A 17,563-nucleotide genomic window follows, 5' to 3' on the forward strand; every position below is an offset into this window, starting at 1 on the left:
CGCTGTCTGAGTGACGGCCGCGCGAGCCAATAGGCGTATTTCCATGCGGGCCAGGGGCGGCACCGAGTGAGGCGGAGGGGCGGGGCGGCGGCTGAGTGGCGGGTGCGCGAGCCAATGGGCGTAGCTCGATGCGCGCCGGGAGCGCCCGGCGGAGCGGGGCCGGGCCCGGTGAGGCTCTCCCCGCGGGAAGCGGGGCCGGGCGGTGCGGGGGCAGCGGGCGGGCACGGCGGGGCTCCGGGCGGGCAGCTCGGCCCCGGGGGAGCATTGGGCTTTCCCGCAGGGTCGCTGCCACGCGGTCCCGGGTGCTGCTGGACGGGACGGGACGGGACGGGACGGGACGGGACGCGACGCGACGCGGCGGAGGCGGCCGGGCCCGGGCGTTGGCGGCAGCGGCGCAAGGCTGCGGGAGCCGGTAAGGAAGCGGCGGCGTCGTGTCCCGCCCCGAGCGGGGAGGCGAGCGACGCGGTGCAGCCGGACCCGGGGCGGTGGGGCCGGTGCTCGCCAGTCCTGCCGGCCGCGGAGCTCCGAGGGGTCCCGGGGAGCCAGGCCGGGGAGCGGCGGCTGGGTCGTTTTCCCCGGGGAGCGGAGGGAGCGAACGGGAGCTGACCCCGCGGAGGAGGGAGGCGCCCGCTCCCGCCCACCGGCTGCCGCCCCGAGTCACCGGCCTCGTGTTCCGCTGCAGTCCCGGCCCGGGGCGTCTGGAGAAGGAAGGTGCTGGGGGGTTTTACCAATGTACACAAATGCCTGAAGGAGGGTGCAAAGAGGACCTGGCTCCTCATCCCAGTGACGGGACTGGCACAAACTGAACATCAGGAAACACTTTTTCATGCTGAGGGTGACCGAGCAGCGGCACAGGGTGCCCAGGGAGGTTGTAGCGTCTCCATCCTTGGAGATATTCAAAAGGCGTCCGGACGCAGCGCTGGACAGCCTGCCGTGGTGTCCCTGCTTGAGCTGGGGGTTGGACAAGGTGATGTCCAGAGGTCACTTCCAACCTCAGCCACTCGGAATAAGCCCATTGCTCCATGCTACAGGGTCCTTCGGGGGCCTGTCCCCGTGCAACTTCTGCTTCCACTGTTTGGAGACCTGGCAGGGAGGAAAGTTGCCTGGTCTGAAGCTGTACTGGCCAAGAGGAGCCTGTTCGCCCCTCTCCTGGCCTGGCGGTTCCCATCAGAGCCATCGTGTCTTTGCCTCAGGTCCTCAGGAGCGGACCCGAGCGCTGTTGCTGTAGACTCGCAATGGCAAAGGAAAGGGGAAAGTTGCTTTCCTGTCTGCTAATCAGAGCTGCGCAGACAGGGCTTGAGGAAGGATGGCTCTGCCGTAGCTCAGGATGTTTTGGAAACGATGCCTATTTATAGGAGAGGGCAGGGGCCCCTCGCTGCCAGGGCAGCCTGGCTGTGAGCACGGCCGGAGCTTCACCACGCTGCTCTGGAGATGTGCTGGGTGGTCAGGAACGTGTGGCGGACAGGGCAGAATGCTGGTTAGGGACAGAGAGCTGATAATGGAGTGAAAGGCCTTGAGGTGCTGGAGCGAGTTGAGAGAAGGGAACGGAGCAGCTGAGGGAGCTGGAGGGTTCAGCCTGGAGAACAGGAGCTGAGGGGAGACCTCCTGATCTCTGACCTGCCTGAAAGGAGCTTGGAGCCAGGGGGGGTCGGGCTCTGCTCCCCAGGAACAGAGGAAACGGCCTCAAGTTGCGCCAGGGGAGGTTGAGGTTGGATCTGGGGAACAATTTCTTCCCCAAAGGGCTGTGGGGCATTGGAACAGGCTGCCCAGGGCAGTGCTGGAGTCACCATCCCTGGAGGGGTTGGACAGACGGAGATGAGGTTCTCAGGGACATGGGGCAGTGCCAGGGGTGGGGTAACAGTTAGACTCAATGATCTCGAGGGTCTCTTCCAACCAAAATGATTCTGTGAACCCCTGTTCGGTCGCTCACCCAGGCTGTCCGAATTTAGCCCATTCACTGCTGATTGGGAAAGTTACTGGCAGCTGCCTGGGACAACGTGATAAGCGATGCCAGACTGCAGGAGCCCACGCTGTTCCGTGCAGACAGGCAGCAGTGAGCTTCTTGCCACAGCGAGCAATGCTGCTTGGGTGGATGGTGTGAAAGTGCAGCAGAGGGCTGAGGCTTGGTGCCGTGTATGCCTAAGCTATCACTGAATCATTTTCTTTTAATTGCACCACAAATGCCTCTGCCAAGCAGATCAGAACACCAGGGACAGAGCCAGTGGCACTGGAGCGCTGGAATGAGGCGTGATGTGGAAGGACGCAGGTCTCTGCTGCGGCGGGGGCTCCTCATGCCCAGCCTGGTGCATGGGGCACGAACCGTTGTCGGGCAAGTTTCAGCTCCTCTGCCTTCCAGCTTGATTTGCTTCACATCCTTGGTTCTGCAAATTCTTACAGGCTTTGGCGAGTCAATGAAGATTGGGCGTCGTAACGGCAGCTTTGGAGGACACAGACCCAGTTTTTGGCAGTGGGAGCTGGCTGGATCTGTCAGGTGGAGCCTGGGCACGGACTTTGACCACAGCCTGTGTTCCCACCTGGAGCAAGTCTGGTTTGTTTTCTGCAGAGGTTCTCTGGTTTTGCCACAGGTGTGCAGTGGGGATTGCTTGCGCAGTTGGGCTCTTCTCCAGTCATCACAACTGTCCTGCTGCTGCTGGAGGAGCAGACGTGGTTCCCTTTCCATAGTGCTGGTGCTGTATCTCATATCTTGCTGCGTGTCTGCTGTGTTGGGAGCTCTGGCAGAGACGTCGTGCTGCAGTGGTTTGGCTCTGTGCTGCCCGAGCTGCTCTGAGCAGTCCAGAGCATCAGGAGACACCGGTACGAGGATGCAGCAGAGGGGCTGGCCAAGAGCTGTGCTCCTGTGCCATTAAATAATTTCCTTGAGTTTGGACCCTCGGTATCCCTGGCTGTGTTTTGTTCCTGTTGTGGTGTTTTGTTTTGTTTTGTTTTTTAAACCAGTGCGACCTCCACTTCCTTTTGTTAGCCCTCCCAGATGTGTGCTACAGAAACGAGATTTGTGGGGAGCGCGCTCTGGAAGCCAGGCTTCAACACGTGATTTGGGGAGGAATGTTCTTCAGCAATTGCCAGAGAGCAGCTGGGAGTTCCTGGTGGTGCGTATGGCTGGAGCGCAGCTGATGGTTCTTTTCTTTTGTCCGCAGGTTGTATTTAGCAGCCAGTCCTTGAAGAGCTGACACCCGGGGGACTTCTGTACACCGCTTTGCAGTCTTGTGCCAGCTTGATGTGTGCAGGACACAGGTGGAGCTGGACGAGATGAGGTGTTTGTGAGCACGTTGGCACCTGCCATGCACCCAGCGGGGCCGGTGGACGGCAGCTTCTCCCGCTCTGCTGTGCAGACCCTCTCCCGGAGCCACTGCCGCAACATCAAACAGAAGATCTCCCAGTGGGAGGGGAGGACACGGGGGTGCTCCAGCAAGGAGAAACAGCAGCTGAAGGACTTTGGGGTAGAGTACGATCCCAGCTGTGATGTTCTAGCCAAAGGGAAGGCAGAACGCACAGAGAAAGGCAGAAGGACTGCGTCCAAAGATCCAAAGAGCCTGGGTTTGGACTTCAGGGAAGATGTGCGGAGCTGCGTGCAGGCTGGTGACTGTGGTGAGCTCCAGCCCTGTGAGAAGAAGGACAAAGGAGAATGGCAAGCAGGCTTCCTGCCCCCAGGGAACTTCTATACCTCACAGGCACTGTGGAGGAGGGTAGATCCCCATCTGGCTGGGAAAGCCCCGCCAGTTCCCTTGGACCTACAGAAGCAGCGAGGGATCTGTGGCTCCACGGAAAGAGAACTTAAAATCAAAGGAGTGGACGCTCTCTGCAGGGCAGAGAGGAGCTTGAGAAACATTTACTCTGAGGCTGAGGGGCAAGAGGAGGAGCCAGCTGCTGTCCCACCACCCAAGCCCCGCAGGACTTTCCGCTATCTTGCAGAAAAGGCCGCCGGTAGCTGCAGCGATGCCACTGCTACCAGGGAAGCTCCCCTGCAAAAGCAGCGCAGAGGAGACTCGGTGTCATCCTCCAACAATCCTGAGACAAGAATAACCAGCAGGAGGATCAGAGGGAGAGCCCAGAGGTACATCGGTTCATCTCTTGTGTCTGAAACATGTTTCCTTAAATCAGTTTCTAGATGGGTTGAAACAGCTTGCTCGCTATGATATCCTTGTGGAGTCACTAGTACTGATGATGTGTTTGATGGGGAGAGGATATTTCTGGCTGAAGGTATCCCCTTTCCAGCATTGTGTGTGCGCTGCTTTTGCTGCTGATAATCACGCAAAGAAGGCTAAGAGCTCCAAACAGATGTTAAACTGGAGTTCAGTGACAATATGCTGGCCCCAGGGATAGTGCTGCTTGCCGCTTGCCCTGAGCTTGTGCTCCGCTGCAATTTGTGGACTACAGAATAGCTTTCTCCTTGGGGCAGTACTGTCGCTAAATGTTCTGGCTTTCCTGTGAGTGACAGATTCTCTCGTTGCTCAAAGTTGGAGGCTGTCAGCTGTGGGCGCCCCTGTTGCAGTAGGTTTGGCTTTTCTACCCACTTTCCTGTAGGTCTCTGTTAGAGAGTGAAAAACCTCTGACCTCGGTGCCAGTTCTGCTGATGGATGAGCTCCCAGGGCAGCTGTGCTACAGAGGAGTGTCAAAATTATAGGTGGAGATATGGCCGGGACTCCTGAAACCTCCTTTCACAGCGGCAAAGCATGTAGCAACAAACCAAATTTTATGATGATGGGCTAAACGGTCAGCAATAAAAATTGGGGGAAGAAAAAAGAAGGGGGGGACGTTTGGAGTTACAGCGTTTGTCTTCCCAAGTCACCGCTGTGTGTGGTGGAGCCCGCTGTCCTGGCGATGGCCGAACACCTGCCTGTGATGGGAAGGAGTGAATGAATCCCCTATTTTGCTTTGCTTGCCTGTGCAGCTTTTGCTTTTCCTGTTAAACCGTCTTTATCTCGACCCACGTGTTTTCTCACTTCTACCCTTCCGATTCTCTTCCCCATCCTGCGAGGGGGGAGTGAGCGAGCGGCTGCGTGGGGCTGAGCTGCTGGCTGGGGTTAAACCGCAACACGTGGAAATGAGAGCGTTCAGACCGGAGCATCCGTGTGCTTGGTGGCCCCAGGGAGGACCAGACTCTGTGTGGACTGGAGACAGCAAATCGCTGGTACATGCAGGTGCCTTTAGAAGAAGTTACACTGGTTTTCCTCTAGGAAATCTTTTGAGTTTGAGGACATCCAGGGCTTCCGCAACCAGATGGCAACCACTAAGTCCCACAGACTTCAAGAAGAGACAAATGGCACCACAGGATCCAGGCTCGTCTACACACAATCAGAAGACAACATCTACGAGGACATTATCTGTATGTGCCTGTGCTTCTGGGGAATGCACTCACTTTATTTAAGGGTAGCAAATTTGCTGGGAGGGAGGAATGAAGATGAGAATGCATTGAGGCCCTTTCCAGATCTGTGACTTTTGAGGTCCTCCCTGTGTGGGGTTCCTTGACGTTAGTAACTGTCTGCATGTCAACAGCCTGATCTCGGATGTCGTGGAGGGGTCGCTAGAACTGGTCCGTGCTAAACCGATCTCTTTATTAGCTCTTCACATACTTTTCTCCAGTGCTGCCCAGAGATCAGTGTGAACACTGACAAAATCAGCTGCTTTGCAATAGGGCTACTTCCTCCGCAGCGGTGGAATTGGTTTGTTTTGCTGAGTCTGTACAGTTTGCCATGTTGATGCTTGTGGGTTAGAAGGAACTTGGAGTAGTGGAAACCTAATCCATGTTAGGACAGATCTCTCTCAGACCCTGTTAAAGCTTGGCAGACAACCGCACGCTCTCCCTGCTTGCATCCCTTGCAAGAACGCAGGACTTTGTCTCCTTTCCTGAATCTCCCATCCAACACTTTTTCCAGGTCCCACAAGAGAGAACCCCTACGAAGATGTCGGCGTGCTGCCCTTACCCCTGTGGAAGGTCCCGTCTGTCTGGAAGTTACCACCCCCCCGGAGCACCAGGGGGGCTCCCAAGGTAGGGCGAGGGGATTAAATTGTCACGCATTTAGAGAATCCTCCTCACAACGGCCCTATTTTGTGCTCTTCCCAGCCCCACATTGCCCACAAATCATCGATTTTCCTTATTTTTTTATTGTTTGTTATTAATGTAAATTCCAATGAACAGCTGTGGCAGCAGCAGTTGATTAAGCTGCTAAGGAGCAAAAGAACAGGAACAAGAGTATTGATGCTCGAGTGTGTGGGGTGGGGATGGCATGGAGGGCCTGGTAGAGCAGGAGGCTGCAGGATGTTTATTGTTTGTGCTCTGACTCCATTGCCTCTGAGCTTGGACCAAAGCTTAACCCCACGCTTAAGCGTCTTTTCTGATTCCGTTTTCCAGCCTCCCCCAAAACCTCGCTTCCTCAGTCGCAAGACTCTTGAGCTAAAGCCCTCCCAGACAAATTTCCAAGGGAAAATGGTGAAGGACACAACCCTGCCTGTCACCCTGAGTGAGTGGAAGCTGTTCCGAGCAGTAGAGGCTGCCAGCAGGAGGAAGAACATGCCCTGGGTGAGATTTCAGCATGAAACGTTACTTCTTACATGGCTTTTCAAACTCTTGCGGCTTTTCTAGCACCTTCAAAGTGCTTTGGAAGTGGTCACAGCCTTCTAAAGGTGAAGAGCAGCTTGTAGGGATAAGCGCATTTCACAAAAACTTGGTACAGTTCTCCCCTCCTGCCTGGGTGCAAAGGCAGATATGCTTCTAAAGCCAGAGTAGTGAGAAAGGCTTTTAATCCACCTTTGCGACAGAGGACTCTGTAATTGTTATTTGATGTGTCGGGAATTTTTCTAGGTGCTAGTCTTGGTTGGCAGCTCGGAGATAAAATGCAGCATGTGCTGTAGAAGGACAGTGGCAGCTACCGCCACAGTGCTCTGTGTGAGGCGCTTCATGCATAGGACTCAAATTCCAATTGTGGTAGCGGCAACAACTTACTTTTGCCATGGTAGAATCATTTAACTTCCGCAGATCTTTATTTCGTGTAAAAATTTGGTATATTTGCTCAATTTGCACACGACTGCGAGGTAGAGTTGGGCAGCTGCACAATGCTTTTCAAACGTCACTTTGGAGTAACAAGCAACTTCTGTGTGTGCTTTTAAACAAATTGTGGGCCTGGAAAATCAGGAAGGAGATGGCAAGATTATAAAAATGCTGTGATGGAGAATATCTTTCATTTGGAGGGGGAAAATAAAACATTCTTCAAATGCAAACCTATTCCAAAAATCTGGTAACAATTTACATGCAGGAAGCACACTTTACTCTTTTTGCTCACAAGGAATTGAGCCAAGATTGCTCGAGAGATTGAGAAAAGGACTGGAGTGTAAAAAGAAAAATCTTACTTATTGCTTAAGAAACACATAGCTGCCTTAAACACACCCAGTGTCTTTCACTGGTGACTCAGCTGTACAAAAATGAGAGCAGAAATGGAAATCCTCTAGGTCAGGCTGGGTGGGAGAAGGGAAAGAAGGCAGATTTTGCAGGAGCAGCACTGCTTTCTGCTGCGGGCTGTTTTCTTCCTTGCAGCCTCATGGTGCTGGGAGGACTGGCTAACGCAGAAAATTGGGAGAAATGGATCTTAAAAAGGAGAAGCGCATAAGCCAAGTCTGCTGAGCTGGGGATAAAGGCTTGAGCTGAAAAACAGGTTCTCTTGCTGAATATCTTCCTTTTTATGCAGTATTTGTGGTGACAAATGGCTGGGCCCCACCCTCCTATATTCACTGGGAGCATTTAGTGAATTCTTGAGGCAAGATTGAACTTGACCTGCTCTCTGCATTTAATGTAAATCCTTCACACCGAAGCGATCGCCACCTGTGACGTGCGGGATCCAGGAGCCGCCTGCAGCATCCTGGACCTGGCAGCTGAGGGGCCTGTGACAGGAGGAACAGAAAGCACCAGGACTTTGGTTTTAGGGCTGTTGTGACCAGCGGAAGGAAGGTTAACAGTGTCGGCTCGGAGTGGCAAAATGCTGACCCTTCTTTCACGTCTGTACCTTAGTCTGCGTTGGGCTAGGTTTCTTTTCCAAAGTGTTTCTTCCAGTGGCTCAGGTCTGTGGTGCCCCTGCAGCACATTCTGTCCCACTTTCTTCACCTGTGCAAAATGAAAGTACATTATCCCCCTACCCTGGGACAAGGATTGTGCTTAGAGCAGCTTTGTTCTGTGCCTGACATGGTGCTTTGTAGAAATTCTAGCTGTCTGATGTCCAACTACAGCATAAAACTTAAAAAAAAGAAACAGAACGAACAAACAAAAACCAAAACCCAAGCTACACTGAGACAGCTCTGCTTTTTCTGGGCTTGGAAAGAATTGGGATGCTTGAGAGCATGCGGAGTCAGAGTCCTTTGTGGTGGAGGGTTTAGAAGATATTCTTGCAAGTGCCTTTGCAGTTGGGCTCTGTAATAGAAAACAGCGATCTGGTGCCGGACACTTTGCTGCTTCTGCTGTTTGGTAAGCAAAGTGTGATCACTTCCAGAATGCTTGCACAGTTTGGTGTCACCTTTGAGTTGTGCTAGCGATGAACTCTCTCAGCAGAAATTCTGGTGGCATCTGGAGCCTTTTCTCGACCTCCACATTAATGTCTGCCTCTGCTTTGCATTTCAGCTGGTGCTAAAAATACAGGAGACCTTTGATTCTAAGCGGGGAAAAAAGAAGGTGAAGTTGCTCGTTCCAGCTGGGAGAGAAGCGCCTCCAGTGAAAGGTAGAGAGGTTTCCGCTAGGATGGGGAACACTTCCTAACCCAAGTCTAATGCTGTCACAAATGGAAGGTTCCGCTGTGATCTGAGCCTGAAGAGCTGGGCTACTGGTTAAAAGTGCGCTTTCAAAAAATACCCCGCAAAACCACTTGGCACGAGAACTACCTCTGACTACTCCACTCATGGCTTTTGTGCCTCTAAAGTGATATTCTTGTGTTCTTCTGATTTTTGTAGCTGTGGTACGGTCTTTATTTACAGTATATTCTGTTCAGCAACTCTGTTAACTTTTATAGCAGCATCAAATAACCACCTGGTTTCTGTTCTTTGCCTGTGCTCAGCTAACTACAGGTGGTTCGCTGGAAAAAAGTGACTTAATATCAACTCCGCTTTTTGAAATTTACTGTTGTAGCATTTTTGCCAGTACTGGCTGTTCTTTGCTGATGTTTCGAGCAGGACAGATGGACAGCCCTGAGTGATGTTGGTCTGACAACATGAGAGTCTAAAGCTCTCTCTCTTGCCCAACTTTGGGTGTTACCCATCTTCCTTCTGCATGGCTAATCAGTGAAAACTATGTGTGTTTCAGGTGAAACCAGCGGGAATGAAAGTGATACGGAAAATCAGCCAAAAAGTGAGTGAATCACAGGGGCTGGTCCTGTCCCCACAGCACCACACGTTTGGCTGAGGCTCTGATGGGATGAGCACACTGAGTAGTTGTGGCCTCTGTCGAGAGAAAGAAAGGGAACATCTGAGAGGCAGCATTGCCAAGGCTGGGAGCTGTTGCTGTGACAAATCAGCTTCTACGTCTGCCACTTCTCCTGAGCCCTTGAGGTTTAATGCCATTAATCTTCCAGTTGCTTGGAGTAGATTCATTTTTGGGTTGGTAGAGTCACACTTACTTAAAATATGTCTTGCATGAGATTGTCCCTGGATCACCTTTGCTATGAACACTTGAGGTTATTTCCCCCCTACTTCTTTCTCTTGGTTCTGTTTTAAATGTATAATGTTGTGAAATGCCCTTTCCTCTGGGGAGAAATCACTTGGTTATTTGTCTGGTTCCACAGTCCTGAGTTTTATCATCGGGCCAAACTAAAGCCTTGAAATACCTACTTGGTTTTAGTTGGTGTGGGAAGGACCGAAGGGGTGTGGGTTTCTGTGCTGGTGAGGTTTGAATGCAAAATGGTAATGGTTGGCCAGCAACCTTGGTGGGTGACTCTGTCATGTCTCTAAGCAGCTAGTGAAAAGGAGCAACAGAATTGTTTTCATGTTCATTTACTTGGAGGGAAGCATACAGCAGGCTTTAACTTGGAGTGAATAGCGAAGTTCTGCTTTTTTATGTTAAGGAGATCAATGGAGAGTGAAGAGTCCCTGCAGAAATCCAGTGATTGAGTCACTGCCTGATTTAAGCGTTGTTTCCAAAGTGTACAGAATGTGTCACGGTGCCTGGGCCGCAGGAATTTCTTACATCAGAGTGCTGTGCCCGTGCTTGTGAGCCTGTACTGCCTGTCAGGACATCCCAGCCTGGAGGTTTTTTGGCCAGAGAAGCGGCTCTGCCCCTCTGCGATGCCCGCGCTACTTTACGGAGCAGCTGCCCCAGGCCTGGCAGCTCCTGAACTGGTGGAGCTGGGCTTCTCACAGCTGGGCGTCCCTCGCGGTCACCACGATATGTCACTCTGAGACATGTGGAAGGAATATCAGGCCAGCAGGACAGTGCTCGCTGTGGGTCAGGAGGGGTTTGCAGAGCTCCCCTGGCCAGAACTGCTCTGTGCTTGAAGAGCTGGCGCAGGAGTCCAAGTCCCATAGGGTGCTGCAGGTGTCTAAAAGTGGTGACGAGTCCTCTGTGACCTGTCGGTGTGTGGCAGTGATAGCTACAGGCTAGTTCTGGATTTGTTCCTGTCCTGCGAGGACAGGCTGAGAGGGTTGGGGTGTTCAGCCTGGAGAAGAGAAGCTCCGGGAAGACCTTATTGCAGCCTTTCCGTGCCTAAAAGAGGCCAATAAGAAAGATGGGGACAGACTTTTTAGCAGGACCTGTTGCGATAGGACAAGGGGTGATGGTGTTTAAAGGAGGGGAGATTCAGGCTGGACACGAGGCAGAAATTGTTGGCCCTGAGGGTGGTGAGAGCCTGGCCCAGGTTCCCAGAGAGGTGGTAGATGAACCATCCCTGGAGACATCCCAGGCCAGGCTGGACGAGGCTCTGAGCAACCTGAGCTGGTGCAGATGTCCCTGCCCATGGCAGGGGGGGCACTGGGGGAGCTGGGAAGGTCCCTCCAACCCAAACCGTTCTGTGATTCGATGATTCAGGTCGACACAGGTGCCTGCTACAGTCAACCGCCAAGAGGAACCCGCACTACCAGACTTTGGAGAGGGATTTGATAGAGCTCCAGGAGCAGCGACTGTTCGAGTTGTTTGTGGTGGTGTCGCTGCACAAGAAGGCATCCGACAGGACGTACACACCACAGATCATACAGCAGTTTCCCAGCAAGGTAGGAGCTGCATGGAAACCTGTCCACAAAACACACTCAGCGGCTGTTTATTTCCTCTCGCAGTGTGTATCCCTTCCTAAACTCTGTACTAGTAAAGCTGGCCTACTGATTAGGATACAGGCTCGGAATATAAAGCAGCTTGCTCTGTTACAGACAATGCATAGCATTGGGCTGAGCATCTTTCTTGATAATGAATTTACTGGCTTGTTGGAACTAGGAGAAGTATCTGATGGTTCAGCATTTGGAAGTGTCAGGAAGATACTGCCTCCCATTGTTTTATTTATAAATTCTGCAGCTGTGTGTCACACTTCAGTGACTTTAAATACACGTGTTACCCCTCCAGCCTGAACATCCCTTCAGACAGTCCAAGGATACTGAAGAGAGGCTAAAGGTCATTCCCAAATTCTGCTTCCCAGATCCCAAAGACTGGTTTCCTGCATCAGACCTAAAAAGGTAAAAACTTGTTTTTGAGCACTCCTGCCTGAAACAGGCAATGCTGAAAGCTCAGGTACGTGCCAGTTCCCTGGGCCTGGGGAACTGCAGCCAGAGCAAGGAAAAATGGGAAAGGCTGAATCCCTGACCATGTGGAGGGAAAGATGAGATACAGAGATGGACTCACAAATGCTGCTTCTGCCCAAGCACCGTCTTTCCTATCAGAAGGAAGTTTGACACGTCTGTTCCAGGCCAACCCCTGGGGCTGGCGGCTGCTTCTGTTGCTCCCTGGCAGAATGGAAATGCAGCTGCGAGGGAAGAGAGCTGTAACAGCTCAGCAAGAGTCCAGGTTTTACAGAGAATAGAGCCCGAAGTAGCTTGCTGACTGCAGCAGGACCAGAAAGAGAATGGCTTGTAGTTGGTGTGCTTTGTTTGTCAGTCTCTTCTCTGAGCTGCACAGTGAGTTTAACCCTGACTGTTCTTTGGTCCCCCAGTGAAACGTTTTCTTTTGTGTTGACGGGTGAGGATGGCAGCCGGTGGTTTGGGTACTGCAAGAAGCTCCTGGTAAGCATGTGTGTATTGGGTGGAGTGTAGAGAATGCATTGAGAAATACACAGTCAAGTGCAGGATGGGAATCAGCAGTAATTTCCCATGTGGGTTATGTAGCTCCTGTGCTGCTGCTGAGGTTCGCAGCCTGTTGGATGTGGAAGAGCACGAGGATGCCTGGCAATACAGTGAAACGGGCTGCGGGGGTGGGAAATGGCTCCTGGAACTGCTCATTCCTCAGGACTCTAAAGTCAGAAGTAGAGAGGGAACTGCAGCAGAAGGAATTGTGTGGATCAGCTACTGTGTAGGTGCTGGGCTCTTTATTGCATCCCTGTTCTCTGCATAACTGTTCCCATTGCCTTTCAGCCAGAAGGGAAAGGGAAGCGCCTGCCCGAGGTGTACTGCATCGTCAGCCGCCTGGGCTGCTTCAACCTCTTCTCCAAGGTGAAGTGGGGAGAGCGTGTTACTTCTTATCCAACTTGAGTCTGACAACCTGCAAGCCCCAGAAAGCAACTGGGTGCTTTTGTTCAGTCTAGAATTGCTTAGCATTTGTCATTCATCCCAGCAGAGTGGTGCTTCCTTGCTGCCTTTGCTTCGACAGGGCAAATAATATGATATCGGTACTGAGACTTGTCAGACGATACACAGACGACTATCACTGCAGAAAATTCTTGTCAGGAAGTGGCTTCTAATACGTGATATTACTGACGATGCCACTTCATGCTCTTCTTCCATGACTTGGAAATGGAAAATCAGTTTAAGGGCGGAGGGTGGGAAGATCTCAGCTTGTTTTTCGTAGCACCATGAGGAGATTAGATAAAGGGGTAAAGACTGGGGAAAGTTACTGCAGCTAAAGGGCAAGTATTGCAGAAGAATACAGGGGCAAGCTTATGAAGAAAGCTGTTTTCTAATCATTGGAGCACAGAGTTTCTAGAACAGTGCTTCAGAAAGGTTTCTTGGGGAGGAGGATGGGCTTGTTGCTCTCCTTACTCCTCCAACTAGTTATGAGAACTTGGTTACCTCATAGAAGACGTTTCCTTGCAGTAGCAGGAGACTGTACCTGAGAACAGGGAGTTGTGCTCACAGGTGTTTATTCCCATTGAATTGTTCAGATATTTGAAAGGAGCTTTCACAGGGATCTGAGTGATGGGGAGAGGGCTGCGAGTGTGTGGTGGAGCCCTCACGTGTAGCTGTGGGCTTGTGTCTCCTCCAGCTCACCAGCAGCCACTGAACCAACGTCCGATGTGTTTTCTTGCAGATTTTAGACGAAGTGGAGAAGAGGCGAGAGAGATCCCCAGCACTAGTGCACCCGTTTATGCGCAGTGTGATGGAGGCACCTTTCCCCGCGCCTGGACGCACCATTACCGTGAGGAGTTTCCTGCCGGGAGCGGGAAATGAGGTAACGGCGATGGGGACCGGCTTTCCTGCACCAACGGTGTCTCTGGGGCACAGTGGTGCTTTGCAAATAGCACTGCGGTGATGCTGCCTGTAAATAATTAGTCTGAAGATAATGCCCCAAAGTCCGAAGGAGTTTGTTGCACAAACTGGCTTCCTGTTGAATCCCCTACCGTAGAAGTGATTCCTTGCTTTTTATAATAAGGAATTGCTGCTCAGGAGCCCTGTGCAATGCTCTGCACCCCCTGCCCGGGCTGGGGGATTCCCCTTCTTGAGCAGCAATTCCTCTTGCCTCTCAGGTGATGGAACTCTGCCGGCCCTTGGATTCCCGACTCGAACACGTTGACTTTGAATGTCTGTTTAAGTGTCTCAGTGTCTCTCACATGATTCGCGTCTTTGCCTCTCTCCTGCTGGAAAGGAGGGTGATCTTTGTTGCTGACAACTTAAGGTAAAAAATGAGTCTGAGCGACTAGTTCTTTCTGAGGGATGCTATTTTTTCTTCTGTGTTTGGGCCTGTTTCATGTGCAAGCTTGTCTAACTTTTTGTAAACAGTTACATTTAAAAGCTTTTGGCAGACTTTCCACAAAATATGTGCATGCTTAGAATTTCAAGTATGCTATTTACCCAAGAGGAGTTAAGGGAACGTTTCCTTTACCTCTTTAGTTTGGGTTGTTGCTATTTGTAGCTCCCCACGACTGACTTAAAAAGTGGATGCATGGAGCTTCTGCTGATGCATAAACAATATACGTGAATTACGTTTTCCCCGAGCATTTCTAACCTGTGTCTGCAGCCGAGGACTGAGTGAGATACTGACAATCCACCCTGTGCTTCTCTCGCCTTTCTAGCACGCTGTCTAAATGTGGCCATGCCGCGGTTGCAACGCTTTATCCTTTCACTTGGCAACACACCTACATACCAGTCCTGCCAGCTTCCATGATTGATATTGTGTGCTCTCCGACCCCGTTCTTAATTGGCATTCTCTCCTGCTCGTTACCGCAGCTCCAGGACCTGCCCATCGAAGAGGTGAGAATTGGGTGAAGCACAGTGGAGGGACAATATCAGTGGTATGAGGCTGCTGTCTCTGCAATAATCCCTGTGGATTCTGTTTAAGGCTGCACTTAAGCAAAATTGTGTTTCATATGTGACATCCCCTGGCACTGGGGACCTATTAAAAAAGAAAAAAAAAAAGGCTTTTTTTTCTGTATATCAACATACGTGGTTGTAAGAGTCAGTGTGTTTTGTACATCTTTCCCCAGGTTCTGATTGTTGATCTTTGTGCTGACAAGTTCTTGCAAGAGGTGAGTGAAATAACAGTACCAGTTACTCATGGTTATATGTCTGGAAAAAGCATCAATGGGACGAAATGAAAGCAAGAAATCGGCAAAAGCTGGTACCCATGTGTTGACTCCAGTGGCTGAAGAAATATCTTGCATTCCTTTTTGATCAAGAGAGAAGGGAACAGGCCCACAAATCTCTGATGAACTTTACCTAATGTGCTTCTATATCACCTCACAAGTAGCTATAAACATGCTGGAGTATTTATTACTAGTTCAGGAGGATGTTTTCCTTTTCCTTGCCTTACTGTTCTATTTTGCATTGCAGCCTGCAGCTGGAGAAAGGTATTAAAAGACCGGGTTTTTTTTAACCATAATGTTGAGACTTGTCCTATTTTGTTGTTGTTGTTGTTCTGGTGTGTTTTATCCCTGGTATAATAAGCCGAGTCTGTGTTGTGGATGTAGCATGTGTTGTTCTGTGTTGGTCAGTTGTGTGTGTGACTCAAATGGTACTTGGAGGGTGCTGAGCAAATGGTTTTAATTTCTGTGGCTACCAGACAAATGTGTTGTCTCCACCAAGAAACACCAAATCACAGAGTAACTTCCCTCTAACTGTTTTGGGCATGTTATGAGTATTTCTCATCTGTTTGCAATGAGAAGGTTCTGTTTATAATAGATATAGCACAAAAATGCTTTCATGGCCATTTTTCTCTTTAGGTATCAGATGAAGATGAGATCCTGCCTCATAAACTCCAGGCTGCGCTGGTACAAATCTTGGAAGAACGAAGCGAAATCTTGTCACATGAGCAGAGTGACACACAAGGTACTTCTGTGGAAAAGTGTTTTCACGTTGGCAAACCTCTACAGCTTCCATGTAGTTGATATAAAAATGAACGAATGGAAATAAACATAAGGAAGTGACATTTCAGAAAGCTATTTTTCTGTGATCTTACTGAGAACATCTTTCTTGTGAATGTGTTAGAAACAAGTTTGGTGTCCTAACAATTGTTCCTCTTTTAACAGTCGGTATGTGCAGAGCTCTGGTTTTCCGTGGGCCAAGTGCATCAGTTCCCTTGCTTTGAGTTTTGTTTAATTTTTTGAAGTGGCAGAGAGAACACTTTTCTTAAACAGAGAACGTAGAGGGTAATCTGACAGATAATTCTCAAAGCTGGACTGCTTTATACATAATCTGACAGATCAATACGCGTGAGAATTTTAAAAAGCATTGCGTAGCCTGAGAGAACGGCATCAGCAGATTATGTAATTCCATGCATGTCAAAAGTAACAAAGTCCTCCAGTGGGTTTGTGTTTTGTAATTTGCCTAATTCCTTAAGAGAATTAAACTTAGACCATTATGTGCTTACAGTTTATTAGACACTAGATGTTTGATGGGAAAAGAAATTCCAAATGCTTTAACTGCTAGAAAAGCTTTAGAACGGAACACATCTCAGCTGCAGCAGAAAGTTGACATGGGAGAGAAATCTTAATATTTGAGCTGCGGCTGCTTTGACATCATCTGAAATGTCACAGTCTGAGACAGCCAGCCTGAAAAGTCACCGCTGCTCTTCTTTCAGAAGCGGAGTGTCTGAAGCGATGAGCACGGAGGGAAATTTCTCCTCTGTTGTCCTCTTTGCAGGTGACATTCCTCTCAACTCCCTGGTCTCTGAAGCTTTTGTGCAGTTCTTTGTGGAGATCGTTGGGCACTACTCCCTGCACATGAACGTCACAGAAAAAGGGGAGCGGGTGTTTCAGCGGGAACCGTTCCATAAATCTCACGCGTCGCGCAGCGTGCGCCGTTTCTTGCACTTCTTCATGGAAACACAGATGTTCGCAGGGTTCATACAGGATCGAGAGCTACGTAAGAACGCTGTCAAAGGTGAGGTTTGATACTTTCTTCTTTTACAAACTCACTTTCAAAGTATAATGTCATGTAACTTGACTCTTAAGAAGACTTTTGCCCTGGTGGCATTTTGTTGCATGTAGTAGCTCCGTGCCCTTCTAATTACTCAAAGAATTCATCTTACGAAGTAAAGAATTTTGGCATCTCTCTCCTTTGAGGGCTTAATCCTGCAGCTTACTTTACGTGCATGATTGCCTTTTCATGACCTTGTTAATGATATGAGATGCCACATGCTAAAAGATGTAACAGATGGTGAGCGATCTTTTTTTTTTTCTTTTTTTCTCTTTAGGCCTCTTTGAGATCCGTGCCTTGGAGTATTTGGAGAGTATTCCAGAGACGGAACCAACAGGAATGAATAAAATCCTTCGCAGTCTTGGTAAAGGGACATCCTTGCTTTTTGTGTTTATTTTTTTTAAAAAAAGCTATTAAACAAATAACTGCATGCAAAAGAGAGCAGGGCCCATTCTTTGCCTTGTGCACTTGCGTGCATGTTTCCCTCTTCTGGGGACACCAAACACTTTGTAAGATTTTTGTTTTAAGCTTTTGCATCTTTAGCTCAAGAGCTTCCTCAGCCAGATCCCTCCTGCAGCATCTTCAGCTCCTAATGTTGTTTGTTTTTCTCTTTTTTTCTCTCTGTAGGGAGCAAAATGAAGTTTCTCCAGAAGCGATGACTGCGCGCTGCTGCGGGCCAGCCAGGCGGCGGCGGGGCCGGACCCCTGTTTGCCTGCGGGAGGGCTGGGGCTGCGCGGGGCCCAGCGTGCAGCTGCTGCTGCCGTTCAACAGCCGTTAAATGACGTTAATTAACGTCCTTCAAACCGCT

At 50.3% G+C, this 17,563-nt stretch overlaps 1 protein-coding gene across 5 annotated transcripts; it reads left to right on the plus strand.

Annotated features, from left to right (window-relative positions):
• The first annotated feature begins 148 nt into the window (after positions 1 to 148).
• DENND2C (DENN domain containing 2C) lies at positions 149 to 17,546 on the plus strand. 5 transcript variants are annotated; one of them, XM_065649346.1, is made up of 20 exons: positions 254 to 412; positions 2,398 to 2,548; positions 3,156 to 4,072; positions 5,196 to 5,344; positions 5,895 to 6,007; positions 6,371 to 6,538; positions 8,624 to 8,720; positions 9,299 to 9,343; positions 11,015 to 11,196; positions 11,540 to 11,649; positions 12,123 to 12,192; positions 12,541 to 12,618; positions 13,433 to 13,573; positions 13,869 to 14,017; positions 14,415 to 14,592; positions 14,826 to 14,867; positions 15,561 to 15,666; positions 16,480 to 16,719; positions 17,033 to 17,119; positions 17,383 to 17,546. In XM_065649346.1, the coding sequence occupies exons 3-20, from the start codon at positions 3,300 to 3,302 to the stop codon at positions 17,412 to 17,414; spliced, it is 2,760 nt and encodes a 919-aa protein (XP_065505418.1). In that variant the 5' UTR covers positions 254 to 412; positions 2,398 to 2,548; positions 3,156 to 3,299; the 3' UTR covers positions 17,415 to 17,546. The 5 variants fall into 5 exon arrangements, with proteins under 5 accessions (XP_065505421.1, XP_065505422.1, XP_065505418.1 ...); XM_065649349.1 differs by lacking the exons at positions 254 to 412; positions 2,398 to 2,548 and adding an exon at positions 149 to 168; XM_065649345.1 differs by having other exon boundaries at positions 2,398 to 4,072.
• Positions 17,547 to 17,563: the final 17 nt, after the last annotated feature.

The sequence above is a fragment of the Caloenas nicobarica genome, chromosome 21, assembly GCF_036013445.1.
Source record: "Caloenas nicobarica isolate bCalNic1 chromosome 21, bCalNic1.hap1, whole genome shotgun sequence".
Taxonomy (NCBI): domain Eukaryota; kingdom Metazoa; phylum Chordata; class Aves; order Columbiformes; family Columbidae; genus Caloenas; species Caloenas nicobarica.

Bases quoted from the DNA above. Each gene is read 5' to 3' on its own strand.
- DENND2C (XM_065649349.1), top strand. From the start codon at position 3,300: ATGCACCCAGCGGGGCCGGTGGACGGCAGCTTCTCCCGCTCTGCTGTG. The intron at 4,073-5,195 runs GTACATCGGTTC...GTTTTCCTCTAG, and splicing joins ATCAGAGGGAGAGCCCAGAG to GAAATCTTTTGAGTTTGAGG. The intron at 14,593-14,825 runs GTGAGAATTGGG...ATCTTTCCCCAG, and splicing joins AGGACCTGCCCATCGAAGAG to GTTCTGATTGTTGATCTTTG.